The sequence below is a fragment of the Salvelinus namaycush genome, chromosome 8 (genome assembly GCF_016432855.1).
Source record: "Salvelinus namaycush isolate Seneca chromosome 8, SaNama_1.0, whole genome shotgun sequence".
NCBI lineage: Eukaryota > Metazoa > Chordata > Actinopteri > Salmoniformes > Salmonidae > Salvelinus > Salvelinus namaycush.
In genome coordinates, this window is record NC_052314.1 from 60,102,016 (window position 1) to 60,124,688 (window position 22,673).

At 41.2% G+C, this 22,673-nt stretch overlaps 1 protein-coding gene across 4 annotated transcripts in view; it reads left to right on the forward strand.

The window, feature by feature from the left end:
- LOC120052914 overlaps positions 1 to 17,357 on the forward strand; it is a 36,037-nt gene extending 18,680 nt beyond the window's left edge. For 2 of the 4 annotated variants that reach the window (XM_039000140.1, XM_039000144.1), the window contains 2 exons: positions 14,305 to 14,432; positions 15,987 to 17,357. In XM_039000140.1, coding sequence (XP_038856068.1) covers positions 14,305 to 14,432; positions 15,987 to 16,925 — 1,067 coding nt within the window. In that variant the 3' untranslated portion in view covers positions 16,926 to 17,357. Of the gene's footprint in view, positions 1 to 1,425; positions 1,932 to 2,349; positions 2,481 to 10,626; positions 10,810 to 13,515; positions 13,681 to 13,969; positions 14,082 to 14,304; positions 15,668 to 15,986 lie in introns of those variants that run through there. The other 2 variants (XM_039000143.1, XM_039000142.1) reach the window with 2 other exon arrangements.
- The last annotated feature ends 5,316 nt before the right edge of the window (positions 17,358 to 22,673 follow it).

A 22,673-nucleotide genomic window follows, 5' to 3' on the forward strand; every position in this document is an offset into this window, starting at 1 on the left:
AGGCAGAGTTGCAAAGAAAAAGTTATATATATATATATATATATAGAGAGAGAGAGAGAGACTACTGGTCAAACGTTTTAGAACAACTACTCATTCAAGAGTTTTATTTTTTATTTTTACTATTTTCTACAATAATAGTGAAGACAACAAAACTATGAAATAACACATATGGAATCATGTAACCAAAAAAAGTGTTAAACAAATCAAAATATATTTTATATTTGAGATGCTTCAAAGTAGCCACCCTTTGCCTTGATGACAGCGTTGCACTCTTCCTAACCTCCTGCCAAATGTATGACCATATTAGAGACACATATTTCCCTCAGATTACACAGACCCACAAAGAATTCGAAAACAAACCCAATTTTGATAAACTCCTATATCTACTAGGTGAAATACCACAGTGTGCCATCACAGGAGCAAGATTTGTGACCTGTTGGCACAAGAAAAGGGCAACCAGGGCAACAACAAACACCATTGTAAATACAACCCATATTTATGTTTATTTTCCCTTTTTTACTTTAACTATTTACACATTGTTACAACACTGTATATAGACAATGACATTTGAATCGTCTTTAATCTTTTGGAACTTCTGTGAGTCTAATGTTCACTGTTAATTTTTATTGTTTATTTAACTTTTGTATATTATCCACTTCACTTGCTTTGGCAATGTTAACATATGTTTCCCATACCAATAAAGCCCTTAAATTGAAATTGAGAGAGATGCAGTAAGATTAGCAAAGACAGCTTGGCTACAGCCAAAACTAGCTAACTTGTTACAGCCACAATGGTATGTATCATCCCACATAACAGTGCCTGTCTTCACTGGAGTATCCTAGAGAAGCTAAGCTAGGTAGGCTAATTAAGGCGCTCTCTTCAACCCCATTCTGTAAACAACAGCCTACCTGTTGGTTGCTGGTTGTAGGCCACTCCTACTCATTTCAACATAAAGCTACACATATGAAGGCTACTAGTCTTTGCGGGGCGCAGGTCATAACTACATTATAAAGTTTGTTTTATTAAATTCATTGTTTCAAATGATTGTCAGATGGATGTTTTAATTCATGTATTTTTTCTTGCAAAGAAAATGTGTACTCGCACAACTATTCGCATACTATGGATATTCGAATAACCATGCACATCCATAATAATCGTATTTGTGGCCAAAGCATAAATTGGAGAAACACTTCAAAAACCCCACCTTAAACTTTTATCTCAAAGGTTTTTAAAAATGTTTGCTATTTCTTTATAGAGGATGAGCTACTCGTGTACATATGTTTAACGACCGGTATATGCCCACGCCATTCCAACACACCAAATATGCTTTTTAACATACTTAATTACCATTTTAAGCAGTAGCGTATTTCAAAGTACAATACGCATCTTTATATTTATTTAACCACACCCTTTGAGCCATGACGCCAACCAATAATATTCTTTCTCTTCGGTGTAAACGGAAGCGACTTGTGACCAAGAACAATTTCCACGTTAGCGTTTTTATTTAGACGTTTATTAACCCCCTGGAACTCAGCATATGACTAATGTAACTGCACAGCATCACATACTTACCCCAGGTAGTGTTTAATTCGCTTTCGACTTGGTTGATAGATGTTATTTAAGTAAAGCTAGCTAGTAGCTGCTAACAATGGCTAACTGTATGGTTTTTCACACTCAAATGGCCTCCATCATGGAGGTGCTAGCGAATTCAGCCGTTGCAGAGATTTGTAAACTCGTAGATGACGACTATGCAGTGTTTCGTTTGGAAATAACTCAAAGCCAGAAAGAAAACAGGGCATTGCGGAGGAAACTACAGCTAGTGGAACTGAAAGTGGCACGGGAGCGCGCAGAGAGGACAATGCGAGAGCGCGTCCTCGCCAGTCGTCCCAGTAGTGTCAAGATCGTCGACCGATACAGAGGAATGGCAAGAGGTACATTTAGATTTTGCAGAGGGCGGGGGCTATTGCCGTGTTACCCTCACCACGTGTTCAGATGCGTTACCCAGAATTGTGTGTTGGTCAGTTTTTGGTCACTTCCGCTGAATACTTGTCTATCTTGCACAATTTTTTTATTTGACCTTCATTTTACCAGGCAGGTCAATTAAGAACGAATTATTATTGCACAAAGACACAATATAATCTAACAAGATTCTTGATTTACTGAATTTCCTATTGTCATACTCAAAATAATGTGATGCATGGAACATAGTAAATCAATCAATAAATAGTGTATCAAGAAGTTATGAGGTGTTTCCTTACATTCTTCCCAATTATAGCTAGTGTGCAATATAACGTTGAGCATTGACAGTACCTAACTTAACCACCCCTTTTTCCTCAATCACTCTCTCAGGTGAAGGACATCTCACTGAAGGCCACAGGAGCTTTGTGAAGCCAGCGGAACACAACGCTTGGAGAGATGACCAACCCATAGCTATAGATGAGGGGAGTGGAACCTCAACCCAGCAGGTTATCGTGATAGAGGTTAGTGTCATAGTGTGACATAAAAAATTACAGATCATCAAATGTGGCCAGTTTATTTCAGAAAGGCTCCCGTCAGCCATGGGCGCCTGACTTTTTCTGAAAGTGGGGGTGCAAAAGCTTTGGGGTCTGGGGGACCTCTCCCAGAAATTCTTAGCATTTTAAAAACTATTTTCCTGCAATTCTACTCTGTTTTTTAACATGGGGAATCCATATTTGTGAACAGAACACAACTATTTTTCTTAGGGTTTCCCACAATAAATTATATTGAAAAAGTGTTTTAATTACTAGAGTACTAATCTTCTCCCTTCCCTGAAAATCCCACCCCTAATAATGAATTGACAGGTCTGAAACCCTAACAAGCCTGTGACTCTCACATGTTCTGCTCCTCCCCTGACAATCCCAGCCACAGTGATCGATTGACAGGCCAAACTGATAATGAAATAGAAAATGGGAGGAATAATATTGTTTTACTCAAAAAGGATTTACAGGTTAATAAAAAACATTGTTAAATTGCACATTAAGTTGTCATCTTCTTTTTGTCACAAATAATGCGATCATAATAATGTAGTACAATTACAAATGTTAACTTTGATCTTTTAACAATGTTCGTCCTCAATATGGCAGTGTTATCTGGTAGGGCATTGAACAAGAACTGTCAACTTGAAAATGCAAACTAGAGTTTTGCGTTTACATTTGGTCATTAATTATTTTCACATAAAAAATGATATTTCAAACGTATTATTAATTTATCATCATGAAATGCACTTTTTTTTTTTTTGGTCAGCTATATGTCCATAAATTGCGGCCCTGAATCTGCAATAGAAAGTAAAATTTAGCTCCGGTAATATGGGTCATATTTCAACAGTTTGACCTAGAGCAAGGGTCTCCAACCTTTTCTTTCATAAACGCTACTTCATACAAAAAGAAATGTACTCATATACAGCCTGGATATTTTGTCATTATGTAGGCCTAGATAAAGCAAAGCAGTGCGACACAAACAACAACACAGAGTTAGACATGGAATAAACAAGTGTACAGTCAATAGCACAATAGAACAAAAATAAAGTCTATATACAGTGTGTGCAAATGGCGTAAGGAGGTAAGGCAATAAATAGGCCATAGAAGCGAAGTAATTACAGGTTAGCAAATTAACACTGGAATGATAGATGAGCAGATGATGATGTGCAAGTAGAAATACTGGTGTGCAAAAGAGCAGAAAAGTAAATAAAAACAATATGGGGATGAGGTAGGTAGATTGGGTGGGCTATTTACAGATGGGTTAAGTACAGCTGCAGCGATTGGTTAGCTGCTCAGATAGCTGATGTTTAAAGTTAGTGAGGGAAATATAAGTCTCCAGCTTCAGCGAATATTTTTTATTATTATTATTTTTTTTGCAATTCGTTCCAGTCATTGGCAACTAAGAACAGGACTGCATACATAATGTTATTGTGTTTTGGTTCTTAATAAAACCACACATTTTGAACAAAAATCTTTCTACTCTAACAATGATACAACAACACAACAAAATAGATAAAACATTTATATTGCAGGTACCTTTTCATGTTAAACACCAGTGGTGCAACTAGTGCTTTCTAACTGCACTGAACCAAAACAGTGGCACACCGGAGCGAAGCAAAACTTTAGTGGTCAAAACCATTCATCTTGAGGCGACGGGAGGAGGGGGTGCAAAATGCAATCTGTTAGCTATTATATCAGATATATCATTAGACATTTCCATTTCACAATATCAGGATTTACAGTTGACTGGGGCAGAAATTTGACAAACTGACTTGTGGGAAAGGTGGCATCCTATGACGGTGTCACGTTGAAAGTCACTGAGCTCTTCAGTAAGGCCATTCTACTGCCAATGTTTGTCTATTGAGATTAGAGGTCGACCGATTAATCGGAATGGCCGATTAATTAGGGCCGATTTCAAGTTTTCATAACAATCGGAAATCGGTATTTTTGGACACCGATTCGGCCGATTTTTTTTATTTTTTATTATTATTATTTTTTACACCTTTATTTAATCTTTATTTAACTAGGCAAGTCAGTTAAGAACACATTCTTGTTTTCAATGACGGCCTAGGAACGGTGGGTTAACTGCCTCGTTCAGGGGCAGAACGACAGATTTTTACCTTGTCAGCTCGGGGGATTCAATCTTGCAACCTTACAGTTAACTAGTCCAACGCTCTAACCACCTGATTACATTGCACTCCACGAGGAGCCTGCCTGTTACGCGAATGCAGTAAGCCAAGGTAAGTTGCTAGCTAGTGTAACAGTATAACTTTAGACCGTCCCCTCGCCCATACCCGGGCGCGAACCAGGGACCTTCTGCACACATCAACAACAGTCACCCACGAAGCGTCGTTACCCATCGCTCCACAAAAGCCGCGGCCCTTGCAGAGCAAGGGGCAACACTACTAATAGGTTTCAGAGCAAGTGACGTAACTGATTGAAATGCTACTAGCGCGTACCCGCTAACTAGCTAGCCATTTCACATCCGTTACACTCACCCCCCTTTCAACCTCCTCCTTTTCCGCAGCAACCAGTGATCCGGGTCAACAGCATCAATGTAACAGTATAACTTTAAACCGTCCCCTCGCCCCGACACGGGCGCGAACCAGGGACCCTCTGCACACATCAACGACGGTCGCCCACGAAGCATCGTTACCCATCGCTCCACAAAGGCCACGGCCCTTGCAGAGCAAGGGGCAACACTACTAATAGGTTTCAGAGCAAGTGACGTAACTGATTGAAACGCTACTAGCGCGTACCCGCTAACTAGCTAGCCATTTCACATCCGTTACACTAGCATTACACTTATCTTATAAAAAACTATCAATCAATCAATCATAATCACTAGTTAACTACACATGGTTGATGATATTACTAGTTTATCTAGCGTGTCCTGCGTTGCATATAATCGATGCGGTGCGTATCGTTGCTCCAATGTGTACCTAACCATAAACATCAATGCCTTTCTTAAAATCAATACACAGAAGTATATATTTTTAAACCTGCATATTTAGCTAAAAGAAATCCAGGTTAGCAGGCAATATTAACCAGGTGAAAATGTGTCACTTCTCTTGCGTTCATTGCACGTAGAGTCAGTGTATATGCAACAGTTTGGGCCGCCTAATTTGCCAGAATTTTACGTAATTATAACATAACATTGAAGGTTGTGCAATGTAACAGGAATATTTAGGCTTAGGGATGCCACCCGTTAGATGAAATACGGAACGGTTCCGTATTTCACTGAAAGAATAAACGTCTTGTTTTCGAGATGATAGTTTCCGGATTTGACCATATTAATGACCAAAGGCTCGTATTTCTGTGTGTTATTATGTTATAATTAAGTCTATGATTTGATAGAGCAGTCTGACTGAGCGATGGTAGGCACCAGCAGGCTCGTAAGCATTCATTCAAACAGCACTTTCGTGCGTTTTGCCAGCAGCTCTGCTGTTTATGACTTCAAGCCTATCAACTCCTGAGATGAGGCTGGTGTAACCGATGTGAAATGGCTAGCTAGTTAGCGGGGTGCGCGCTAATAGCGTTTCAAACGTCACTTGCTCTGAGACTTGGAGTGGTTGTTCCCCTTGCTCTGCAAGGGCCGCGGCTTTTGTGGAGCGATGGGTAACGCTGCTTCGAGGGTGGCTGTTGTCGTTGTGTTCCTGGTTCGAGCCCAGGTAGGAGCGAGGAGAGGGACGGAAGCTATACTGTTACACTGGCAATACTAAAGTGCCTATAAGAACATCCAATAGTCAAAGGTTAATGAAATACAAATGGTATAGAGAGAAATAGTCCTATAATTCTTATAATAACTACAACCTAAAACTTCTTATCTGGGAATATTGAAGACTCATGTTAAAAGGAACCACCAGCTTTCATATGTTCTCATGTTCTGAGCAAGGAACTTAAACGTTAGCTTTCTTACATGGCACATATTGAACTTTTACTTTCTTCTCCAACACTTTGTTTTTGCATTATTTAAACCAAATTGAACATGTTTCATTATTTATTTGAGGCTAAATTGATTTTATTGATGTATTATATTAAGTTAAAATAAGTGTTATTTCAGTATTGTTGTAATTGTCATTATTACAAATACATTTTAAAAATCGGCCGATTAATCGGTATCGGCTTTTTTTTGGTCCTCCAATAATCGGTATCGGTGTTGAAAAATCATAATCGGTCGACCTCTAATTGAGATTGCATGGCTGTGTGCTCGATTTTATACACCTGTCAGCAACGTGTGTGGCTGAACTATCCGAATCTACTAATTTGAAGGAGTGTCCACATACTTTTGTATATATAGTGTATCTATTTTAATACAGACTAGCTCAAAACATTACTAATCATTGAAAATGACAAATTATTTAATGGGTCATGATCATGTTCTGGTAAAAAAGTGGGTGTGCAAAAACATCCGTTTGCACCCCTATTTTGAAGGTGGGGGTGCAGCTGCTCCATGTCGACAGCTATTAATTTGCTTACAAGTACATCCTTATTTATCTGCATAGGGGAGCTTGTGAGTAGGGCTGTGGCGGTCATGAAATTTCGTCAGCGGGTGATTGTCAAGCAAATAACTGTCCCTCTCACTGCGATTGACGTTACTGAACACATTTAGCATCTCCTGGCTTCCACACTTACTTAGGCCTACAAGCCACTGGTGCAGACCTTTGGAACATCTACATTTGAAAAAAGTCTAATAAATCCATGTAATATAGCCTACAATTTATTTTAGACAGGTCTAAAGAAACATGATATGAAGGAAATGTAGTCTATTTCAGAAGAACAGAATAGCATACTCTGAGTTGTCCTCATGTTAGGTCCTGATCTGGCATTATTTTATAGTATGAAGAATACAATTGAACAAAGCAGAATAAATTAAATTTTCTCCAAACGATTTGAGGGAGTGCGCACATGCGGCTATTCTGTGTTGAGTGGTTAACAAAGAAATACGTACTCCTATATGCTTAATTTAGAGTTATTAATGTAACTTTAGTTGTTCTACAAACATTGGGCTATATGTTTTGATTTTTAATACATTGTAAGGCTGCATGATGTGACTCTAATGATGATTTTTTTTAAGTCACTTGAAAGGCATGAGCTCTGCTTAGTTTTTTATGCAGTACACACTTTATCAGTCTCTCATTCACAATTTGACAAGCACTTGATAATGCCTCGAATTTCACGGCGGCATCCCTTTTGTGTGGCCGTAATGCACCCTAAAAAATCCATGCCTTTTGAGGCCAGTGGCCGTTGTCCCCTTGGCCCGGAGTGCTGCGTTGTGCCCTTCGCCTTGAGTGCTCCGCACTCGGCAGCACCTCACACTCACATGGCTCTCCATCACGTGATCGGATCTTTGTCACAGACTACAAATGAAGACCGACACATCGGGCACGCAACTGCGTGCGTTCTTATCCAATTCCGAGGTGCATATTAATGATTTTGGAAGAACTGTCCACATTTACTTTTCGTCAGCCAACAAGATAAATAGGCCTAACGAACAGCAAAAGCACTAGCCTATGTCAATCTACTATCACCAATAGTACAGAAGTTGACCTATTCTATTCTGTGCGAGAAATAAATATTCCAAACATAGTCTGGGACAGTTGTGGGATACGATAGATCCCAAATTAATAAAACCACTAGCATCAATTTTTTTAAATTTACATTATGCAACAGATCAGAACGTTTAGCTTAAAATGTTGAATAACTATTAGGCTATTTCTTCACATGATATGCGCACATGGCAGTAGGCTATAAGCACGAATGTTCCATTAGCGGAAAACACCAGTGACCGCAAATGCGATAATGCAGGTAATGCTTTTATTGTAAAGGTGTATTTTTATGGTGAAAATGATCTTCCCCAAACTTGAAACTCACGCACTGCTTATGTATGCCAGTTAGGCTCTACACCCCTTGTAAAGCAGATTAATGTGCTTCATTTTAAAACGTTATTTGGCCACTACTTCTGATACAAACCTTATCAAAACATATAAGCCTATGGGCTAGGCTACATGAGGTGTGCGACTATGATTAGAAAAAGTAGCGCAAAAAAAAGCATTGTTTCTTGCCTTATGCTGGGCATCATTCACAAGTGATAGGCTAATATTGTCACCCATCACACTATTCTTGATTTAATCTTGTCTTTACATATACTAGTTAATATACAGTGCATTCGGAAAGTATTCAGACCACTTGAATTTTTTCAAATGTTCTTACGTTAGAGCCTTATTCTAACTGGATGAAATAAATACGAAATCCTCAGCAATCTACACACAATAAATACCCCATAGTGACAAAGCAAAAACAGGTTTTTAGAATTTTTAGCAAATTTATTCAAAATATAATACAGATACCTAATTTACATAACTATTCAGACCCTTTGTTATGAGACTCGAAATTGAGCTCAGGTGCATCCTGTATCCACTGATCGTCCTTGAGATTTCTACAACTTGATTGGAGTCCACCTGTTGTAAATTCATGATTTGGAAAAGCACACACCTGTCTATATAAGGTCCTACAGCTGACAGTGCATGTCAGAGCAAAAACCAAGCAATGAGATCGAAGGAATTATCCGTAGAGCTCCGAGACAGGATTGTGTCGAGGCACAGATCTGGGGAAGGGTACCAAAAAGATTCTGCAGCATTGAAAGTCCCCAAGAACACAGTGGCCTCCATCATTCTTAAATGGAATAAATTTGGAACCACCAAGACTCTTCCTAGAGCTGGCCAATTGGGGAAGGCACATGACAGCCCGCTTGGAGTTTGCCAAAAGGCATCTAAAGACTCTCAGACCATGAGAAACAAGATTTTCTGATCAGATGAAACCAAGATTAAACTCTTTGGCCTGAATGCCAAGCGTCACGTCTGGAAGAAAGCGGGCACCAGCATAGGGTGTGTTTCAGCGCCAGGGACTGGGAGACTAGTCAGGATCAAGGCAAAGATGAACGGGGCAAAGTACAGAGAGATCCTTAATAAAAACCTGCTCCAGAGCGCTCAGGACCTCAGACTGGGGCGAAGTTTCACCTTCCAACAGGACAACAACCCTAAGCACACAGCCAAGACAACACAGGAGTGACTTCGGGACAAGTCTCTGAATATCCTGGAGTGGCCCAGCCAGAGCCCGGACTTGAACCCGATCGAACATCTCTGGAGAGACCTGAAAATTGCTGTCCAGTAACGCTCCCCATCCAACCTGACAGAGCTTGAGAGGATCTGCAGAGAAGAATGGGAGAGACTTCTCAAATACAGGTGTGCCAAGCTTGTAGGTTCATACCCAAGAAGACTTGAGGCAGTAATCGATGCTAAAGGTGCTTCAACAAAGTACAGAGTAACGGGTCTGAATACATATGTAAATGTGATATTTACGTTTAAAAAAATAAAATAAAAATTAAAAAAATTCTAAACCTGTTTTTGCTTTGTCGTTATGGGTCTGTTGTGTATAGATTGATGAGGGGGAAAAACTATTTAAACAATTTTAGAATAAGGCTGTAACCTAACAAAATGTGCAAAATGTCAAGGGGTCTGAATACTTTCTGAAGGCACTGTATGTGTGAAATTTGATTTGATTTAGAATGGACCATTATCATGCACCTGTCTCAAAACAGGGGCAGCTGAAAAAATACATGTCATCTATGCACTTAAATAGTGCTTTTCCCTTGGTTAATTTTCATGCCAGCCAGGTAGGCTATACTCCTGATGTAAAGATAAGCAATGTGCTTAATATTAGGAAAGTTGAGAAATAAATATTGTAAGCCTAGCCTATAGAAAGCTGATGGGAGCCTCCTCTTTTTAATAGAGGCCATCACTCTGTTTTATTTTGCACAATTGCATAGCCTATGGAAATGTTGCACAATATGAGCTCATGGGTTCTTAATAAAGTATTTGATTCGATTTTTGATTACAATTGCATTGATGTCAGAGTGATTAGAGGGAGTGCTGAGTACCAGGCAGTTAGCAAGTTTAGTAGGCTACTAATGACCATCAGCAGCATCAGAGCTTGGAGAAGCCTATTTGACTGCCTTTGTGACTTGTGACCGCCGGTGTGGCAGTAATACGGTCACCGCAACAGCCCTACTTGTGAGACTTCCCTACATTGTTATTGAATTCAGTAACCTCCTCTCTTTTTGTGTCAGTCAGCAGATGCAGAGGCTCCAGGTCCTGGGGTCAAGCATGAGAGGACAGAAGGAGAGGAGGAACCACGGCACAGTAGCGACATCCAGACTGAAGCAACGGCTGGAGTGGCGCCCCCTGTAGCCAAGGAGGACATCGCAACTGCCGCCACGCCCCAGGCCAAGACTCAATGCAGCATCACGGAGGTCAGTGGAACGCCAAACGACATCATCAAGTCAGAGACTTTAACTGTAACACAGAGGCTCTTACACACAGGATCTGACCACAGATCAGACCCAGAGAGACTGGTCTGTCCTCCTGCTCCTGGCTCGGAATACTTACCGGTATTTCACCAAAGCCAGAGGACGGTTCATTCCCGTGGAGATGGTGATGGTGAAGCGTTAGACACTGGCGGTGATGATCCGTCTTGTTCTTACACTACAGAGATGGACCCTGGCAACATGCCCTTTGGTTTAGAGACCCAGACTGATCTGTCTAGAGGGGACTGGAACCAGTACAGTAGTAGTGTATACTCTGAAGGGTGCCTAGATAAGAAAGGGGAGGTTATAGTGGTGGATGAGGTGACTGTGAAAGTGGAGGGCGACACTCCTCCCACATTGAATGCAGATCGTCACCTAGGAGATGGACACTCCCGGGGCAGAGATTTCTTAGATTACAGGGGAAGCTTAGAGACAAATACAAATTTTGTGACCCACTCCCCTTTACACAGGTTCTGGGATCACGACTCAGTGTCAACGTCGATGGCATCTTCTGATGTACTTTTCGATCAGGTATTGAACCCAAACGACGAGGCTAGAGCCCAGACTCAGGGAGGGGGAGCAACATCAGGCAATAGTAAAGAGAAACTGTTCCTCTGCATGTTCTGTAACAAAGGCTTCAATTGCCCCCAGAAGGTGGAGATTCACCAGAGGGTTCACACAGGGAAGAAACCATTCAGCTGTACCCAGTGTCACATGCGCTTTGCCCAGGCTGGCAACCTAAAGATCCACCAGAGGGTTCACACAGGAGAGAAGCCCTTCAGCTGTACCCAGTGTCACATGCGCTTCGCTGAGGCTGGCAGCCTGAAGAGGCACCAGAGGGTCCACACAGGGGAGAAATTATTCAGCTGTAACCACTGTCATATGCGCTTTGCCCAGGCTGGCAACCTGAAGAGGCACCAGAGGGTCCACACAGGGGAGAAATCCTACAGCTGCCCCCAGTGTGAGAAGAGGTTCTCCCGCCAACACCAGCTGAAGATGCACCTAAAGGTCCACACGTGAGAGAGGCTGTTTGCCTGTACTCATTGCGGAAAGAGGTTCTAAGAGAGGAGCTTCCTCAGGATACACCAGCAGAAAAACCTTTCCACTTCATAAAATGGAAAGTAACCATTCCACTCAATAGCTTTTGACATTTAGTTCAAACCCTGCAATAAAGACAGAGATTAATTGTCATTGTTGTCAGCAGAAAATATCCACAGATGCATTTGGAATAATGAGAGTAACAGATTTCAGTGTTGGATATTCCTGGGTAGAATATTGCATCCAGACATTGTGTGATATAAGGCATATATACTGAACAAAAATATAAACCCAACGTATAAAGTGTTGGTCCCATGTTTCATGAGCTGAAATTTTGTGCACACATTTGTTTACATCCCTGTTAGTGAGCATTTCTCCTTTGCCAAGATAATCCATCCACTTGACAGGAATGGCATATCAAGAAGCTGATTAAACATCTTGATAATTACACATGTGCACCTTGTGCTGGAGACAATAAAAGGCCACTCTAAAATGTGCAGTTTTGTCACGCAACACAATGCCACAGACGTCCCAAGTTGAGGTAGCGTGCAATTGGCATGCTGCCTGCAGGAATGTCCACCCGAGCTGTTGCCAGAGAATTGAATGTTCATTTCTCTACCATAAGCTGTCTCGAACGTTGTTTTAGAGAGTTTGGCAGTACAACTGACCTCACAACCGCAGACCATGTGTAACCACGCCAGGCCAAGACCTCCACATCCGGCTAATTCTCCTACGGGATCGTCTGAGACCAGCCATCCGGACATCTGATGAAATTGAGTATTTGTGTCTGTAATAAAGCCCTTTCGTGGGGTAAAACTCATTCTGATTGGCTGGGCCTGGCTCCCCAGTGGGCTGCAACCCTGCCCATTCATTTGAAATCCATAGATTAGGGCCTAATACATTTATTTCAATTGACTGATTTCCTTATATGAACTGTAACTCAGTGAAATTGTTGAAATAGTTGCATGGTGCGTTTTATATTTTTGTCTCTTACATAATGTGTTTGTACTGTACTGCCTATATGATGTTCACAAATGCCTGTTTCATTACTTCCGTTCAACTACTTTCTTTTTTTTCCCAAGACACTTTTAATGAGAAAATGTATGCAGTTTATCAAGTTCATGCAGATTTATTGTTGAGACGTGTATGTGTGATTTTCATATGGTGTATTTAACACTTGTTTATGTTTAATAAACACAAAATGGGACTTTTCATTCTAAGACTTTCATTGAGACTCTCTTTAGTATACATCACATCTGATCTCACCCTATTCTGCATACACCAAACAGCGCTTTATAACCAATATACACTTACTAAATATACCTACACATACCCACACACTAACAAACACCTACTGTACACGACAAAATAGTTTAGTCAGGTTTGACTGATGATGACTTTTCTTAACGGACACATTTTAACTACAACATATGTATGCCCATTATGATGGGTTTTAACAACGTTGAAGTCATTCTGTAACTACATTATAGGACTCAAACAGTGGGGATGGGTAAACACTCAATGTTGAAATTGTGTTTATTATGTGTGTGTGTGTGTGTGTGCGTACCAGAGAGAGTGTATGTCTGTGTAATCTGTATCACCTGTCTCTTCCAGGAGGAGGAGGGTCCAGAGGTGCTGCTGGTGAAGGAGGAGGGGTATGAGGAGGGTCTGGGGAACCCTGAGGGGACCATGGTCATGGAGGACAACCAGACTACACCTCCTTCTGAACCCACAGAGGAACCAGCTGAGCAGCACAGGACCACACACAGTCTCACTGAGGTGAGCCCACTGTGAACTACTGTCTGAATGGTTTTAGTTCAGGGCCTGTATCCACAAAGCCTCTCGGAGTAGAGGTGCTGATCTAGGATCAGTTTTGCTGTTTAAATCATAATGAATAAGATTATATGGAAAGATATTCGATCAGCACGTTTGCATAGTGTAAAAGCAACTAACATGTTTGCATAGTACTCAAAGCAATCCCTCATTGCCCAATCAGAAGATGCTCCATAGCAGGGTGCTCATATCAGATTTCTTGATCCAACATCCTCTCACTCTGTATCTCTTACAGTCAGTAGACATGGAGGATGGGAAGCCTGATCTGCTGATAGTCAAAGAGGAGATGATAGAGGATGAACCAGAGAGCATTGACCTGCTGAGTGGACTAAAGATGGGGGAGCAAGGTAAGGGAGAAATACATATAGCCTACATACAGTAATATATCTTCAATGGGAATAGTGATGCACCTGGCTATTATTATTTCTTCATTCACAAAATGAAATCAATACAACTTATGTTTACATACAAAAACACATTATAATGTATGAACTTCACCAGGTAATTGACAAAAATCCATAGGTAGAGTTTTGATGTTTGTAAAGTCTATTTTGTAACCTCTTCCTACAGGTGGTTGGTTGGAGGCTAACAGAGGAGACTGGGTGAACATCTTGGATTCCCAGACCCAGACCGGTGCAGCCAAGGGCCTAAGGGACAACATCACTGAGCAGGCCAGGACCAGAGGTGACATAGTGGAGGTCAGTGGATGGGACATCGTCCTCAACTCTGGGCTGGGGAACAACACTGTTAACCACAAACAGAAACAAACAGTCGAACACAAAACAACAACTGAACTTAGTCTCCATGACAACAGGCTGGCTGTGACCAGGGCAAGGTGTAGATTTGGTCCACGGGGACACGGAGGTGTCCGTATGCGGCTGAAGAGAACAGACACAGACTCGGCTAGCGATGCTCCGTCCTGCTCCTATAGTTGTGATTCAGAGAGACTGATGGTGCCTCAGGTTACCCCCCTAACAGGTGCTGCCTTCAGCCTGCCTTCTATAGGATCTATCAACTGGAACATGGACCCTGCGACAACACAAACACTCCCTGGCCTTCATCCTCCTCACACCATCCTAATGTTAAACAAGACCTCACACTATGCCAGTGCCTCAACACTAAATGGCTACACAAGCCCATTGACAAATGACAGTAGTAGTGACGCTATCAGTAGATCCGGTGGCAAAGAGAAGCGCTTCCCGTGTTCATTCTGTGGGAAAGCCTTCAAATACCCCAAACAGGTGGAGAGCCACCAGAGGATGCACACAGGGGAGAAACCTTTCGGCTGCCACCAGTGTGAGAAGAGGTTCTCCCACCAGCACCACCTGAAGAGGCACAAGAGGGTCCACACAGGGGAGAAACCCTACAGCTGCCCCCAGTGCGAGAAGAGGTTCTCACGCCAAGACCTGCTGAAGATACACCTGAAGGTCCACACGGGAGAGAGCCTGTACGCCTGTTCGCACTGCAAGAAGAGATTCTCAGAGAGGAGCTACCTCAGGATACACCAGCAGCAAATTCACAGGGCCCATGTGTAGTGACATGTAATGTAGTATTAGTTAGTTTGATGTTAATTCTGTTGGTTTTGAATGTTCTAGGGAACTGGATGAGGTGAACTGAGGAGGGAATTAGTATGATGAGGCAGAGTAGATGATATGGTGATGGTTGGTGTGATGGTGTCTGTAAAAATGCTTCACTGATGAAAAGTGACAACTATGTCTTGTAGTTTGATGCTGGTGTTTTATAATGAGGAAATGATAGTGCCTTAATTCATGTTTACTTCACATAAACTAGTGAAGCTGTGTGTAATGTTGAACCTTTCCCAAAGTATTCTAAAATACATTTTATCATATCGGGGGTACCAGATTTACAGAAAGGGTCAAGTGTTACCATAGTGAGAAAAGTTATTGTACTTGTCACATATTGTTTTGTGCAATAAAAGTACTTTACTTCAGGTTATGTGAGTGTATAACCATTTTATTGAAATGAAATACAAAAATGACTGTGCTGACCCCCTTGTTATTTTTGTATCATTGCATGGACTTCCCTTCTCAGTCAAAACATATTTAATTATTGAATCAATACATGGAAAGGTTTTTATAATACACTCCAATGGATCCATATTGTTAGGTACTTGAATCACAGTGGTAGAGATGGGCTTGACTGTGGTTAACATTTTATAATATCATGTTTCTGTACAGCAAAGAGTTTCTTATATAAAGCTTTATGCTTTTCTGTTCAATGTGTGTTTACAGTCTGCAGTCCATGAAGACCTGCTGATATCCGGTGTTGCTAGAGGGAGAGACTGGACCTCTGAATCGGCTGGTCACAAACCCTGGCCCCGGATCAGAACCCTGGATCAGGAGCCGTCGCTCTTCCTTCCCGAGTCGGAACCAAGACCCAACCACGAGGGACAGAGACTCCACCACCACACAGAACACAACCAGTGGACAGGTGGACTGAACAACAGTCCTGGTGGTCATCAGAGAGACAGAGGCTCCAGTCAGGGATCCAGTCTGCAGCACAGACCCTTCTCTTCACAGTCTCAGTGCAGGGATGAAGCAGGGCCTGGGGCTGATAGAGACAGACCCTCCTGTTCCTATGATACAAACACCACAGTATCCATGATGAACAGAGCAGGTCACCCTGGGCTTCAGCCTTCACAGAGAGTGGTGGGAGACCCCCCTGGTGGGAGTCTATCAGCAAATCTGTCTTCTCCTTCAGGATCTCGCCTAATGCCTGGTGACTGGGTTCATAGACAGCCTGGGCCTGGGTCTAGCCTTCCTCAGTTACCTCATGGTTACCCCACGAATACAGACCGGGTCAGGATTGGCGTTCACCACGAGAGTTACCTAGCCTATAACACAGCACACAATCCCAACAACACCCAAACAATGGCTAGAGGTCAAGGAGTGAGCTCAAAGACTAACCACCTGAGGGTGGTGGCTCCTGCTTCTACCTCCTCTGGTGTCATTGAGTCACAACATGGGAGGCCGAGCATTAGGTCGGACGCCGACAAGCCGTACGCCTGCCCCACGTGTGGAAAGCGCTTTGCTGAGGCAAACTATGTGAAGAGGCACCAGACAGTTCACACAAATGAAAGGCCCTTCAAGTGCAAACTATGTTACAAGAGCTTCTCCTTCCTGACTAACCTGATCAGACATAGGAGTGTCCACAAAGGGGAGAAATCGTAGGAGTGTGGCTTGAGATGTACACAGGATATCTGGGAACTATTCTTTAGCTGACATACTGAATTATAATTATCATGTGAAGTGTCTCAGTTGAGCATTTGAGTATGCTCACCATCTCTGATGATACAGACTTGTTGTTTGGTGTGCAGGCATAGCCAAAACATAGTCATTTTATTGAAGTGTAACTATATCTCCCCTCTGAATTTGGTTTTGTCTATATTCTATACCCTCTTTTTAATAATATATTTATAACACCCCCTAATGTTATTGGGCATAATCAGGTGGTACCTGTTCCTTTATGTACTGAAACAATGTGATCAAATCTGTTAATACATTTTGAACCATGTTGTCCTTTTGATACACTACATGACCAAAAGTATGTGGACACCTGCTCGTCCCAACATCTCATTCCAAAATCATGGGCATTAATATGGAGTTGATACCCCCTTTGCTGCTATAACAGCCTCCACTCTTCTGGGAAGGCTTTCCACTAGATGTTGGAACATTGCTGCAGGGTCTTGCTTCCATTCAGCCACAAGAGCATTTGTGAGGTCGAGCACTGATGTTGGGCGATTAGGGCTGACTCGCAGTCGGCGTTCCAATTCATCCCAAAGGTGTTTGATATGGTTGAGGTCAGGGCTCTATGCAGGTCAGTCAAGTTCTTCGACAAACCATTTCTGTGTGGACCTCGCTTTGTCCACGGGGGCATTGTCATGCTGAAACAGGAAAGGGCCTTCCAGAGGCAGTTTGGAACTCGGTAGTGAGTGTTGCAACTGAGGACAGGCGATTTTTACGCGCTTCGGCACTCAGCGGTCCCGTTCTGTGAGCTTGTGTGGCCTACCACTTCGCGGCTGAGCCGTTGTTGCTCCTAGACGTCTCCACTTCACACTTAGAGTTGACCGGGGCAACTTTAGCAGGGCAGATATTTGTTGAACTGACTTGTTGGAAAGGTGGCATCCTATGACGGTGCCTCGTTGAAAGTCACTGAGCTCTTCAGTAAGGCCATTCTACTGCCAATGTTTGCCTACGGAGATCGCATGGCTGTGTGCTCGATTTTATACACCTGTCAGCAACGGGTGTGGCTGAAATAGACGATAATTTGAAGGAGTGTCCATACACCTTTGTATATATATAGTGTATGTTGACTTTTTACATACTTGGTTGTTATATAGTATTATAAACTGGGTGGTTCGAGCCCTGAATGCTGATTAGCTGACAGTCGTGGTATATCAGACCATATACCACGGTTATGTCAAAACATTTATTTTTACTGCTCTAATTACGTTGGTAACCAGTTTATAATAGCAATAAAACACCTTGGAGGATTGTGGTATATGGCCAATATACCACGGCACTCCACATTGTGTCGTGCTTAAGAACAGCCCTTACATTGCATTAGTAACCAAGTGGGGATTTACCACATACGACTGGAAAAAATCAATTTGAGCTGGTAACTACTGGTAATTACTAGTCTATCATCATGAGATCCCACTTCTTCCACATGCTGAGCTCTGACATCACCTACTAGGGAAATTACCTCGATAATAGCATTCTGGGCTGGCAAATGCAACAGCAAAACATTATTTATAAAAGCAATCTATTAATATGGGTTTTCAACACTATAATTTGTTTACAAGCATGATAGATGTACTTTATAGTTGACGCAGCTTGTTGGCCATTAGCCAATCTGCGTTTCTCAACGAGTACAAAGCACGTGAACGCATCCAACTGGTATTTATGACTTCACAACTGGTAAATTCCCACCTCCCACTTAGTTATGAACGCAGAATTAGTCGTGGTATATTGACCATATACCACACTCCTCGGGCATTATTGCTTAATTAAAATTGGCCTTAGTTTCCTTGGCTTCCTTTGATCTAAGCCAACCGTCTCAGCAATTATTTTAGGTAATTTACTGTAATTTTTCCACCACTGGAAATGACCACCAGTACAGAGTAGGGTCTTTAGAATCTACAATGAGTGTACAAAACATTAAGAACACCTTCCTAATGTTGAGTTGCACCCTCCCCCTTTTGCCTTCAGAACAGTCTCAATGGAATCTACAAGGTGTCAAAAGTGTTCCACAGGGATGCTGGCCTTTGTTGACTCCAATGCTTCTAACAGTTGTGTTAAGTTGGCTGAATGTCCTTTGGGTGGTGCGCTATTCTTGATATACATGGGAAACTGGCACCTACTACCATACCCAGTTCAAAGGAACTTAAATATTTTGTCTTGCCCATTCACCCTCTGAATGGCACACATACACAATCCATGTCTAAATTTTCTCAAAGCTTAAATATATATTTTTTTACCTGTCTCCTCCCCTTCATTAATCTACACTGATTGAAGTGGATTTAAGAAGTGACATGAGCAAGGGATCATAGCTTTCACCTGGATTCACCTGGTCATTCTATGTCATATACACTCAGTCATGTCATGTACACTCAGTGTATATATGGTGCTATTTAATGGAGGTCTCTGGTCTAAATACTCAACACTTTCGACTCCAGCCACTCCATAGCCCCCAATGCAATACACTGTATAATATACAATATAAATTACATATTGGCTTATAGAGAAAAAAGGATTATATGTGCCAATGTAAAAGTGGCGTTGGGCATACTAATGTAATTTATAGGCCTACAGTGTATTGCATTGGGAGCTATGGAGTGGGTGGAGTAGAAAGTGTTGAGTATTTAGACCAGAGTCCCCCATTAAATAACACTGTGTATATATTCTACAGACCCTACTGAGTAATCCCAACCCTCTTTTACATCGGCACCTCGAATAGTTCTCTCTATAAGCCAATATGTATTTTACAATATACAATGTATTGTATCGGAGGCATTTATTTGACCTTGGAACGTATTTTGAAACCCACATTTAATGCAAATGTCACTTAAATATGAAAAAATATGAATCATTAATGTTTAGACAGTCATGTTTCATATATCATGAATAAATAAAGGGTAATTACACTTCTACTATTACGTGGGGGACTTTTATTTTACAATTTTCCGAATTTCTGTGACCCGGAAGTACTTTTTTCATTTTATTCAAGACTCTGCTGAGTGTCACCAATGCATAGTGCATAGTGCATAAAAATGGTTTACTACATAGGGGATAATCTTAACTAAAGATAATTACTACTTTAATTAAGATTTTTTAAATCCTATAAGGTCGAGCACATTGAAAAATGGTTGGAGCTTAAGTAAATTAATGTAAAGAACATAATAGCCTACTGGTAAAAAATGTACAATGACAATATAGAAAAATAAATCATTATTTTGATGGTATGATTCTTGTTAATTTACTGGTGCTATTGTTTAAGGGTGCAATTTTGAAATGTAGTTTAAGAAAAGTATTAATGTATTTCTGTTGTATTTCACAAACAAATTGCACTGTACAGGAAAAGCAATGTCCATAAAAGCAGGGTCCAGTCTATTCACTACATCCCTTAACCTCCGTGATAACTGTTGATAGGCTATAGGCATAATTGCGGTTATACTAACCTATAGCAGCATCAGCGTACTTGGGTACTGCCTCAAAAAAAAAAAAAGAACGCTTGACCTGATGCATGTTTTGACACATAAGGCTGGCCTTAGGCTGATTTAAATGTAAAGTCTGCAGCCTGCTCATCATCATTAGGGGAATGTAGGTCATTTACAGGTATGCCAGTCAGTTAACACCCCATCTACTGGTCACATTGTTTCTATTGTTTATTTGAAGGAGTTAGCATCTTACCAAATCACCTGCTTATACTAGTAGGAATTCTGCGCCTAAATTATAGTGCAAGCCAAGAGTACAAGTCTGGTATGGAATGGTGTTTTATTTCACACTGGTGTCAAACAAAGACTAAGCTAAATTTGTTCATTCATTGTTTTGTTATTTGGACATGAATTAGTCAGTCAGCAGAGAGTTAAAGTGCCAGTACAAAAGTGTAGATCTGTGATTTAGACTCAACCAACATGAGTACACTGATCTCATAGCTTTAGAGTGAAAAAAAGGGGGGGCTTGCCTGTTTTGCATGTTATTTTGGCATTAATACCGGTCACATATCAGTTTGCAAACAATGTAAAAATATATATAGAATTGAGGTAATAAAGCCGCATACAAACATGGACTCTTTTTTGTTTTCTCGAGTAAGGGAGCTCCAAAATGCAGGTGTTTCAGTGTGGTGGTGGGGCAAGCCAGCAGAAAATTCGGAGTGTTGCGCCGTGATTGGCTCAGTGTTCTGTCACTCATGGGGACACTACGTCACTGCCAAGTCTAAGGGTAGAGCTCGAAAATTCAAGGCCTTTGGGTGCTGCCATAGACTTACATTAGAAGTGCCCATCCAAGAAGGCTCAAGGTCATTGGCCACAGATAAAATGATGTCAAATCACGTTATATCTACAGTAGCTTTGATTGGACTGATCATCATGAATCAAGTCAACAATGTACTGGCAAATCCTTTTTTAATTTTTTATTATTGAATATCCGAAATATGCAATATACTTGCAGTGAAGCCGCTCAACAACTACACCATACCAGTCATCCAACAGACTCCCATTCAGATCGACACACAGAAGCATCCAGGGTCAATGTCCTGCTCAAGGGCACGTTGACAGATCCCGACCCTCAGCTTCCCTCAGCCCATCCCACCTATCTCTGCTGGCCACCCTCTTCGGATTTCTACGCAACATATATCTTTCAACTATGCTGTGATGTTTAACGTACAATTTTAATCTATCTAATCTAATAGAATCCTCAGATTGCGAGTTGAAGATAAATACTTTTACTAAGATTATTGGTATATTAGTAATTGACTGACCCGGTCTCTCCAGATCTCCTAACTGTACTATTTCTAGGGTCAATTTTAGATCAATGCTATGCATTTTCAGACATTCCTGAACCTGAGACCAGAAACAGGCTACCTGAGGACAATACCAAAATAAATGGTCTATTGATTCTGTATCCTCACAACAAAATCTGCAGAGCTTCGATGATTTTATGCCCCAAATATTCAACATTTTGTTGGTGGCAAGAATTATATATAATAATTTAAGCTGAAAAGCACGAAGTCTTGAATCTTGCGTTGTTTTATATATAAACTCATTCACCCTGTACCATGGAATCGGTACATCAAAAATCTCTTCCCAACTATTTTGCAATCTGTATGGCACAGTTGTCAACATCCTGGACCTCAAATGAAACTGGTATACTTTCCTATTTATGCTATTTTTATTCCTCTGACAGTTTTGATCCTTTATATTGGGCAGACAGACCAGTTCCCTACCTCCTCCCGCTGCCACCTGCCTCCTCCATTTTTGGGGTAATGCTGTAATCAATTGGTTGTACTCTTGGATTGAGCAGACCTTCCCGTACAATTCTGATAACTCCATGAAGGACATAACTCTACCATTCCAATTTACAATATAATTTAAGAACAAAATACCCTTTTCAAACATCTTTCCCATAAATACAGGTATTTTATCAACCAGCACATTTGAGTTCAGCCATAATATTTGTTCTGTCTTTTCAGGGGGATGAAATTGAAATTGTAGCCAGCTCTGCAATACTTGTTTGAAAACGAGAGATACTTTGAAAAAAGTATCATTTTCAATTAATAGAAAATGAGATATGGCAATCTGCACAAAGGTAAAAAGGCAATTTTTAAACAATGAATGAGCTTTTCTTAGTAATCTACTTGAGAACCATTTAGGGTTCAAGTAAAACTTTTGAATAAGTGAAGCTTTTAGAGAGAGGTTT